The 10,684-nt window shown below is 46.9% G+C and overlaps 1 protein-coding gene across 1 annotated transcript; it reads left to right on the top strand.

The window, feature by feature from the left end:
• The first annotated feature begins 4,133 nt into the window (after nucleotides 1-4,133).
• LOC102939186 (keratin, type I cytoskeletal 14) lies at nucleotides 4,134-9,715 on the top strand. Its single transcript, XM_007054758.4, has 8 exons — nucleotides 4,134-4,737; nucleotides 6,153-6,235; nucleotides 7,000-7,156; nucleotides 7,675-7,836; nucleotides 7,945-8,070; nucleotides 8,170-8,390; nucleotides 9,045-9,076; nucleotides 9,368-9,715. The coding sequence occupies exons 1-8, from the start codon at nucleotides 4,207-4,209 to the stop codon at nucleotides 9,463-9,465; spliced, it is 1,410 nt and encodes a 469-aa protein (XP_007054820.1). The 5' UTR covers nucleotides 4,134-4,206; the 3' UTR covers nucleotides 9,466-9,715.
• The last annotated feature ends 969 nt before the right edge of the window (nucleotides 9,716-10,684 follow it).

Genomic DNA, 10,684 nt, shown 5'->3' with positions numbered 1-10,684 from the left:
CCACAAAACACACACACACAAACTCACTGTCCTGCTGGTAATAGCTTATCCAAAGTGACCACTCTCCCTACAATGTGCATGATAATCAAGGTGGGCCATTTCCAGCATAAATCCAAGTTTAACCAGAACGTCTGGGGGGGGGGTAGGAAAAAACAAGGGGAAATAGGCTACCTTGCATAATGACTTAGCCACTCCCAGTCTCTATTTAAGCCTAAATTAATAGTATCCAATTTGCAAATGAATTCCAATTCAGCAGTTTCTCGCTGGAGTCTGGATTTGAAGTTTTTCTGTTGTAAGATAGCGACCTTCATGTCTGTAATTGGGTGACCAGAGAGATTGAAGTGTTCTCCGACTGGTTTATGAATGTTATAATTCTTGACATCTGATTTGTGTCCATTTATTCTTTTACGTAGAGACTTTCCAGTTTGACCAATGTACATGGCAGAGGGGCATTGCTGGCACATGATGGCATATATCACATTGGTGGATGTGCAGGTGAACGAGCCTCTGATAGTGTGGCTGATGTTATTAGGCCCTGTGATGGTGTCCCCTGAATAGATATGTGGGCACAGTTGGCAACGGGCTTTGCTGCAAGGATAGGTTCCTGGGTTAGTGGTTCTGTTGTGTGGTATGTGGTTGTTGGTGAGTATTTGCTTCAGGTTGGGGGGCTGTCTGTAGGCAAGGACTGGCCTGTCTCCCAAGATTTGTGAGAGTGTTGGGTCGTCCTTCAGGATAGGTTGTAGATCCTTAATAATGCGTTGGAGGGGTTTTAGTTGGGGGCTGAAGGTGACGGCTAGTGGCGTTCTGTTATTTTCTTTGTTAGGCCTGTCCTGTAGTAGGTGACTTCTGGGAACTCTTCTGGCTCTATCAATCTGTTTCTTCACTTCCGCAGGTGGGTATTGTAGTTGTAAGAATGCTTGATAGAGATCTTGTAGGTGTTTGTCTCTGTCTGAGGGGTTGGAGCAAATGCGGTTGTATCGCAGAGCTTGGCTGTAGACGATGGATTGTGTGGTCAGGGTGAAAGCTGGAGGCATGTAGGTAGGAATAGCGGTCAGTAGGTTTCCGGTATAGGGTGGTGTTTATGTGACCATTGTTTATTAGCACTGTAGTGTCCAGGAAGTGGATCTCTTGTGTGGACTGGACCAGGCTGAGGTTGATGGTGGGATGGAAATTGTTGAAATCATGGTGGAATTCCTCAAGGGCTTGTTTTCCATGGGTCCAGATGATGAAGATGTCATCAATATAGCGCACGTAGAGTAGGGGCGTTAGGGGACGAGAGCTGAGGAAGCGTTGTTCTAAATCAGCCATAAAAATGTTGGCATACTGTGGGGCCATGCGGGTACCCATAGCAGTGCCGCTGATCTGAACAGGCTCAGATACCATCTCCTGCTGGCTGGACAGAGGTGCAGGACTGACAGCCTCGGAGAGTGAAGTCCTTTGTTCCTCTACAAAATAGTTACAGCAGAGAAGGCTTCCCTTGCACTGTCCCACTAATGGGAATCATCACTGGCCTGGGGGACCTGCTAGCAGTGGAGGGGAAATCTCAGGCTTAAGGGCTCAGTCAGTCCTTTCCTGTCCTGCTGTGCCAGCGAGGTGTCCAGCTTTGGGGGTGCTTTGTTTGATGTGGAGACCTGTTCCTTAGGGATTCCACTGAAAGTCAGTAAGCAGCAGTTGAATGATAATGAATTTGGGTCACTATTAGCACAGGCTGGATTCAGCCCGGTGACAGAAAGAGGAAACGTTCAGTCACCCATTCCAGACCACTGGTTGGTCTCCTCCTTGGCTGAGATACAGTAACAGGTTAAATGAAGATAAATGTCACGGCAGCTTATGTACAAGGAAGAGACCCAAAACAGAGATTTTGTTAGTGAAGGGACATAGCAACATTTGGCTGGTTTTATGGCAATTTCAGCCAAATTCCGAGAGTGCTTCCATGCAGGGCTATGGACGGGCGAGGCTGGCACTTTCAGCACATTGAACAGGTTTCAGAGTGGTAGCCGTGTTAGTCTGTATCAGCAAAAACGACGAGCACATTGACTATCTCATAAGCAGCTTCCACTGGCAATTTCAGACCAATGGGGAATCACTGGCTTTTGGAATGGGGAGCATGCCATCACGGCAACATCTCCAGCACACAACAGCAGGGAGTGGACACCCACGGCAAAGGGGACAGGACCAGGAGGAGGAACAAATGTTTGTCAGAACTCACCGGACAAAGGGAGAATGAAACAAGTGAATCTGGAAATTAGAGAAAACGTCGTCTGCCCACACAGAAACGAAAATCTATTGCACATCAGTGCTGAGGCAGTGCAGCCTAGCAGACAGAGCACTGGACTGGGACTCAGACAAGGACAACCAAGACCCCACTTTAATGAAAAATGTCAGAATGGAAGAGATACACCACAAACTGCTTCCTGAATCCCAGGACGATCCCCATAAGTCACCCTCTTTTGCTACCCCACAAGTAGAGACAACCTGCAAAGAGTGGGGGAGCAGAGTGAGGGCGGCCGGCTTCAGCAATGTTACTGAGCACGCTCAGTCCGTGTGAGCATGCTCAGTAAAAGCCAAGCAGCAAATCCGGGGGGGGAGGCTGGGTTGAACGTGACCCTGTATGCCCTCCCCATGCATGGCCTCTGCCAATAAGCATCTCCCAGAGGAAAAGGCGTCATTTCACATTATCTATCAGTGCTACCTCTGGAAGCGTCAGGCCAGTGGGCTGGGTTTGCAATTTGCTTCTGCACACTGCAAGTGATAGCTGGCTCCTGGCAATGTAAAACCAAAGCAGAGAATGAAACAGTGCCGCTAATCCTGGCCTGGTTTTCCTGCTGCTTCCTCACACCAATAGCTGTCCAGCACCGGTATTATACTCACTATTCTCAATCCCTTAATAACATATTACAGGAGTGGCTCCTCTCTTTTCAGATGGCTTTCTTGCTTCATCAGCACATGGGCTTTCAGCCCTGCCCTGCTCTGTCAAAACTGTCTGCTTACTGGTTAGTGTCCAGTGCTCAGTACAAATGCAAACACTGCCCTTAACCCATCACACACTCTGAAATACCCGTCAGTTCCCCTGCTAAATTTGCCTGGATAATATTCTCTTGTGATTGCAAATGAGCTGAAATACAAATTCATACAGAAATACAAAGAAAATCTGGTCACGCCCAAAGGAACAGCATGCAATGTGGCCTGGGAACTAAAATCTAATGTATCAATTTAATATGCAGTACATCAATGGTTCTCAGACTTTTGTACTGGTGACCCCTTTCACACAGCAAGCCTCTGAGTGCGACCCCCCCTTATACATTAAAAACACTTTTTTATATATTTAACGCCATTATAAATGCTGGAGGCAAAGAGGGGTTTGGGGTGGACGCTGACAGCTCGCGACCCCCACTGTAATAACCTCACGACCCCCTGAGGGGTCCCGACCCCCTGTTTGAGAACCCCTGCAGTACATTCTCTAACAGGGGACTAGACTCTGCCTTAGCAGGGCAATGGACTGGCATTCTTAGACGTTTTTCAAACCCATTCCGTGATCCTAGCCAACATCAATACACAGAAAGACATTACCAGTGGGAACAGTCTGTGGGCCTACAGGATTTTTGCCCTGCAGGGCTCAGAGAAGCTGCTTGGTCTGTACCTGTCCCATGGATAAAGGGCCTGATTGGAAGCCCTCCAATTGACTTCAGTGGGCTTGGGATCCAGTCCAAAGGATTTGTTCCCACAGACCTCTCACATCAGCACCTTTTGCAAACAGATTTGTAAATATTTTCATTTAATTTAAGATGGATTCACAAACTGCTGGGTGGAGTCTGAATGTCTCTGGGTCGCCTGCGTAACAGTGTAAAGGTATGTTAAAACGTGGCCTTGAGCAATGAGCCTGTTTCCCTGAATCGCACCTCACCCTTTCTTTGGGAACAAAAAGGAAACATAAAGACACCCTGGGTGAGCTAAACAGTTTCTAGTGAAATGTGACAAAAGCATGAACACATCAAGGAGAAAAATGATGACTCTGTAAATTGGCTCAGACTTTAAGGGTGATGAAAACCCTGCGGAATGTGAGAGAAAAAAGGACCTAGCAGAGGCAACACCCCCTGTTGTGGGTATAAAAGTTGCTCAGAGTCAGGGAAGCTAGCAGCACTCTCCTTCTTTCACAACTGAGCTGGGTGACTCTCTTGGGCTTTAGATCCTCAGCCACCTTTCACCATGACCACCAGCGTCAGGCAATATTCCTCATCTACATCCCTAAAGGGGATAGGTGGGTTAGGTGGATTAGGAGGTGGCTCCTCACGGGTTTCCTCAGTGCATCTTGGAGGTCCCTACAGAGCCCCAAGTATCCATGGGGGATCGGGTGGCTTTTCTGTCTCCTCTTCTAGGTATGTCTCTGGAGTAGGAAGTAGCCTGGGTGGTGGCTATGGGGGGGGCTACAGTAGTAGCTTTGGAGGTGGCTATGGGGGTGGCCTTGGAGGTAGCTGTGGGATTGGCCTTGGTGGTGGCCTTGGTGGTGGCCTGGGAGGTGGCTTTGGAGGTGGTGATGGCATTCTCCCTGCGGGTGAGAAGGAAACAATGCAGAACCTGAACGACCGCCTGGCTACCTACCTGGACAAGGTGCGTGCTCTGGAGGAGGCCAATACCGATCTGGAGATTAAGATCAAGGAGTGGTATAAGAAGCAGGGACCTGGTCCTGACCGTGACTACAGCCCATATTACAGGACAATTGAAGACCTGAGGAGCAAGGTATGACACTATTGTTAAAAAGGTCTGATGTGTCTTGTCTGAAACTCTTCATTAAACTGGCACAGGGGCACTGAATTATAATTCTGTAACTAAAAGCTGGCAATAAAAGGCAACCCAGTTGTCACCTGTCCCAGATATCAAGGAAGGGGATTTAGTAATTTATCAACTTCAATTTTTTAATTACATTCCTCCAGAAAGATCAAACGGTGTATTTCTTAGGATTTGACTCTATGAAACAGACATAAGAGGCAGTAAAGCAACAGCAGAGTCTTATCTACACTGGCCTGTGCTGATAATATGGCACAGCTTGAATACTCTACAAACAATCTAATCTATAGGTAATGCAAAGCAGGATAGCCTTAGTATTATTGTATATGCACAGAATCAAAGAATTTGCAATCTCCTCCCAATTGCTTTAGCTCGTTAGTACTAAGCTGAGTGCAGAAGGTTAAAAAGGAAAAGGTGGAAGGACTGATAAATTCCACAGCCTTCTTCCAGGAATGATCAATGCAAGGCCTGACTTCTTCCATAATCTCAAAATCTCGAGCATTTGGTGCAATTTTTCTCCATTCTGATTTGGTTTCCTGGCTTCACATCTTGAGAGGAAAGCCCCAGAATTGATTTTTCCTCTCCTACTGTCATTATTGATCACTTACAAACTGTCATTAGTAAACATAACGGAATCGGAGGCAAGCAGAAGCAGAAAGCCTCAGCCATGCAGGGGCAGGAGCAAACTAGAAACATTATTCCCTGGGGATGGATTATCTGTATCTGAGTATGTATCACAAAAATCAGATATAATGAGCATCTGCTCACTACTCTTTGTTCAGCTTCTGCAACGATCCTCATCATAGGAGTGAGTTAGTGTGAATGAGCTCCATTACAGAATAAATGGACACAGGCTTTGCCATACAAGAGCACACTATGGGTCCACCCGTACTGCCTGTGGCAGTCACCAATACCTGATGTTTCCGAGGATGGCTAGGCTCCCCTCCCTCTTCAATATTCCTGCTATGACAATTGCACATAGCAGTACATTGGGGGGGGGGGGGGGAGGGGCGGGGAGGAGGGACAGAAGGTTGGTTCTTTCTTGACCCATGTGGGATCAGCAAATGCCCTGAAGCATGAGACTGAGTGCCCTTATCAGGCCTTGCACATACTCAGATATTATCATGCTGCCTTTTGCAATGCGTCCTGAGGGATAAGCGGGAAAGTACAGGCAGACACGGCTCAGTCTAACTCAGCACTGTTGCATTTCTCCATGGTACAGCTCAGTAAATCCCTCTACAGGAAATTCAGTGCTGCTCCTGGCCCATCCCTAACATTTACCCCTGCTTGGATCCCACAATCAGCCAACAACATGAAGAGCTTTTGAGGCTTCTTTCCCACTTGCTCTTTTGCTCTCTTTCCCCCAGATCCTTGCTGCCACTGTTGACAATGCCAGCCTCCTCTTGCAGATCGACAATGCTAGGCTGACGGCTGATGACTTCCGAACCAAGTAAGTGATGCTCTCCCTGGGGGTCAGATCCATATGGGGATCCTTTTGTGCATGTCAAGCTTCCTCATATGTGTCATGACTGGAAAAGAGGGAGAGTTCCTCTCTAAGAGGGAGCTTCCTATTCATTTCCAATGAGACAACTGACACAATGAGGAAAAATCACTGGCAAACAAGGCATTTAAAATAAATATGTATTTTGCAAAGCAAATAGGGACTAAAATCTTGGGAAATGTCTTTCTTCCAGTAGAACCTATCTTATTTTATTTAGTTTGCATGTAGGACTTGATCTAATTTATATATCACTCAGAACACATAGGCCTGGGGCAATGGTGCTACCAGTAATTTAATGGAGGTGAGTTACACATCTAAACAGAAGCACCCACCTCAGGGCTGGATATAGAATATACCCCAAAGCTGTCAAGTAAAGTTACTAGTCTTAGCAGAGACTTGAGCAACCAGCGCTGTTCCACTCATTGGACACTGCACCTCACTCACTGTGTCCCTCATGCACCCAACCACCCATGCAGCACAGAAAGTTATAAAAAATTGAAAGGATGACAGCAGCATGGGGACAAAAAAGGGGTGACAACTCCGTAGTAGCAGCCGTGTTATTCTGTATCCACAAAAAGAACAGGAGAACTTGTGGCACCTTAGAGACTAAAAAATTTATTTGAGCATAAGCTTTTGTGGGCTACAGCCCACTTCATCCGATGCATAGAATGGAACGTATAACTCCGTAGTGAGCACCCTTTTTGTGCTTGAAGGTTTGAGACGGAGCAGGCCCTGCGCATGAGTGTTGAGGCTGACATCAACGGCCTGCGTAGAGTCCTGGACGAGCTGACCCTGGCCAGAGCTGACCTGGAGATGCAGATCGAAAACCTAAAGGAGGAGCTGGCTTATCTCAAGAAGAATCATGAAGAGGTGAGGACGAAACCAAGCACAAAGGAGGGGATTTATAAGTTGTAGCTAAGGTACAATGAAAATCAGGCCAATCAGCAGGGCTATTTCCAAGCATTAGGGTTGTTGGGAGGGCATTTGGGGATAAAGAAGTGGGGAATAATTCATTCTGGACAGCAACATGTCCTCTGTAGGCCCCAGGTCAGACTCATGCACCACTTATCATTTCAGTAGCTTCCATTGGGGCCAAGCCAGGATCTACAGCAACCTGCCCCCCAAGCTGCGGATCCAACTGTTGTTTGGGATTTAGTCTCTGGACACAGGCAACTGAATCCCCAAATGGAGATTTCTTAGGAAATTATTTTTATTATTTTACTTGTTGTTGACAGTTAGGGTCACAGTTCCAAGGTGCTGAACAAACACACAGTAAGAGATGGTCTCTTGTCTAAAAAGCCACAAATTGGGAAAACCTCCTCAGATGCACTGCAGTGGGTCTGTATAGTTAAGATGCAGATGAACATAGCGTGTCTCTCTTGTCACAGGAAATGAATGTACTACGGAGCCAGCTGGGTGGAGAGATCACTGTGGAGATGGACGCCGCTCCTGGGGTTGACCTGACCAAGATCCTGGCTGACATGAGAGAGCAGTATGAGAGCTTGGCAGAGAAGAACCGTAAAGAGGCCGAGCAGTGGTTCTTCACCAAGGTGCGCAATGCCTGAATGAAGAGAAGCACTTTCCTGACACTCATGGGTGGGGGCAGAGCTTTACACACATCATTCGTGCAGTAACTAGATTGTTTCCCCTTGTTGCAGACGGAAGAGCTGAACCGAGAAGTAGCCATGAACACGGAACAGTTGCAGAGCGGCAAGTCGGAGATCACGGATCTAAGACGCACCGTCCAGGGCTTGGAGATAGAGCTGCAGTCCCAGCTCAGCATGGTACGTGCCACTGGCTTCCCAGGGAGACACACACAAGGGCAGGCACAGAGATGAGTGAGCCCCTCACTGAATTCTTTTCCCTCTACTCTCCATTCCCAGAAAGCTGCTCTGGAAGGCACCTTGGCAGAAACAGAAGGCCGCTATGGCGCCCAGTTGGCACAGCTCCAGGTCCTGATCACTAGCGTGGAGGAGCAGCTGGCCGAGCTCCGATGCGACATGGAGCGCCAGAATCATGAGTACAAGATTCTCGTGGACGTCAAGACGCGCCTGGAGCAAGAGATTGCCACGTACCGCCGCCTGCTGGAGGGCGAGGATACCCAGTACGTAAAGGGAGTTGATGAGATAGAGTGCCATGGGGCAGAGCTGGCTAATAATGACATAGCTAAACAGCTGAATAATCTGTGTCCCTAGATGCTCATTTAAATAAATAATCCAGATTCCTAGGTAGTTGTGAAGAAGACCCATAAGTGATGGTTCAATGGTTTATCACATAATGGTTTATCCCATTACCATCCTCAGTGAGAACCCTGTCCTGGGAGGTATTTATTGTCTGAATTATGGAGTGTAATGTAACATTTGGAGAGGCAGCATTGTCTAGTAGCTATGTGAAAACTCTAGCTTTCAGGGCTTTTGGGGTCTATTCCTGGCTTCTTCAGCGACTGCATGACCCTGGGAAAGTAGCTAATAACACTAATCAACCTCACAGGAGGGCTGAGAGGCTAATATAATGTGTCTAAATCCCTTCACATCCTGAAAATCCTTCCAAGATCAAATGTTCTGCTCAAATCTTTACTCTAGACAATTTCAAGGAGAGGACATTGGGGACCTGCAAGTCGACATAATAATGAAATTAATCAGACTTGTGTCAAAATAATTATTTCTCCCCATAAGAGGCCTGGACCTTTGTTATCTCACTGAGCCCTCTCCTCTGGGGTCTATATTTCTAATTTTCTTTCTTTTTTCTCCTATTGTAGCATTGCCTCCCAGTACGCTGCAGCAAAAGAAGGTAGGAATTTGTCTTATCTGAAGTAATGATCATACATTTCTGCATCACATCCTTAGCAAGCTTCTTTCCATAGGATCTCATTCATTAGTGGGTGCAAAACTGGAATGACCTGGAATGATTCCTTTGAAATATTGAAGATATTATTAAGAAAAGTATTTGTGTAAAATGGAAAATAGGATATGCATTTATGACACTCAATTCTGCAGATACACTAGCTAGGATAAAAATTCCAAAGGCTGATCAGATCCTCAGGACAGCTGATAGTTTCTTCTATCTCTTTTTCCCTTGTAGTGTCCACGACCACCCGACAAGTCCGTACAATTGTTGAGGAAGTCCAAGATGGAAAGGTGATTTCTTCCCGTGAGCAGGTCCATCATTCCCCCCGCTAAGACTACACACCAGTCCACAGGCCCCAGTCCTGAGCACCTTGGATACATCAATATACAGATTGTCACAGAAAAGGAAAGAAGACTCCAGTCCATGTGCTGTAGATGTAATACTGTCACCGAGGCTGTGGAGGACTGGGCTCCATTAGTGTGTTCCTCCCCTTTTCATTCTGCCTCTGTTTCCCTCACCCTTGTCTGAGTGCTATCCTGTGCTCTTCCCATAAATGTCAAATAAAACTTATCTTCTCATTCATGCAAACTAGAGTCTTGTCTTGGTTGTTCTAGGGGACTGACGACACAGGCTCTCTAGGGGGAGATTGGTGCTGTTTGCTAGAGCTTCCATCAGCATTCGTGGGCAGCTAGAAGAAGGAATTGTTCAGATGGTCATTACAAGGCACTGTATGCTAGATCACTGAGTGACTTGAATTAATACACCAGGACTAAATATTAAGGCAAAGAACTAGTGGCTTTATTGATCACATCCAAACTGGCTGAAATTCTGCAACTAAACTGTATAAACAGTGTCAGATATTCTGCCCTAAGTTGCATTGGTCTCAAAATTTGAAACCTGAGACAGACTTCTCAGGAACTGTCCCGATTTGGTTGTTTCAGAGTCCTGCTCAGGGACACAAGTGGCTGTTCCACAGAGGAAGGTAAGAGATGGGGCTTCATCAGCTCCCTGAGTCTGAGCCAAGGTGCATGGTGCACAGTGAAAGAAAATGACTCACAAACACCATCATAATAGCTCCCTTCCACCTGTCAGCCACACACCTCTCTACCAGCGCTGGCTGTTACACAGCTCCCAACACTCGGCGGTAAAATTAACTTGTGCTGCACATGTGTTAATGGTACCATTGGCTGACCTCGTCCTCGGTAATACAATTTCAGTTTCATTCAGTGCGACTTTCCTGGCAACTGTCCAGGTGTTTCCAAAGGGTCAGAAAAAGGCGGACCCCTCAGATAGCTGCCAGGGGGTGTGTGACCTGCTCAGGATAAGGTTATTACATGCTGTGTTTGGGGTTTGATCCTGTGTCCATTTGTCATTACCGGCCATTCCTGATGCAGCGGTACACTGATACACTCCATCTTGACTGGCAGGACCGATAGTTCCTGGAAGACAATTTCAGCTATCAGGGTACGTCTGCACCGCAATCAGGGGTGTAACTGCAGCACATGTAGACATACCTGAGATGCTTTAACTTAGCTAGCTCCAGCCTTCATA

The sequence above is a fragment of the Chelonia mydas genome, chromosome 27 (genome assembly GCF_015237465.2).
Source record: "Chelonia mydas isolate rCheMyd1 chromosome 27, rCheMyd1.pri.v2, whole genome shotgun sequence".
Lineage (NCBI taxonomy): Eukaryota > Metazoa > Chordata > Testudines > Cheloniidae > Chelonia > Chelonia mydas.
This window is presented reverse-complemented; position numbering and strand designations above follow the sequence as displayed.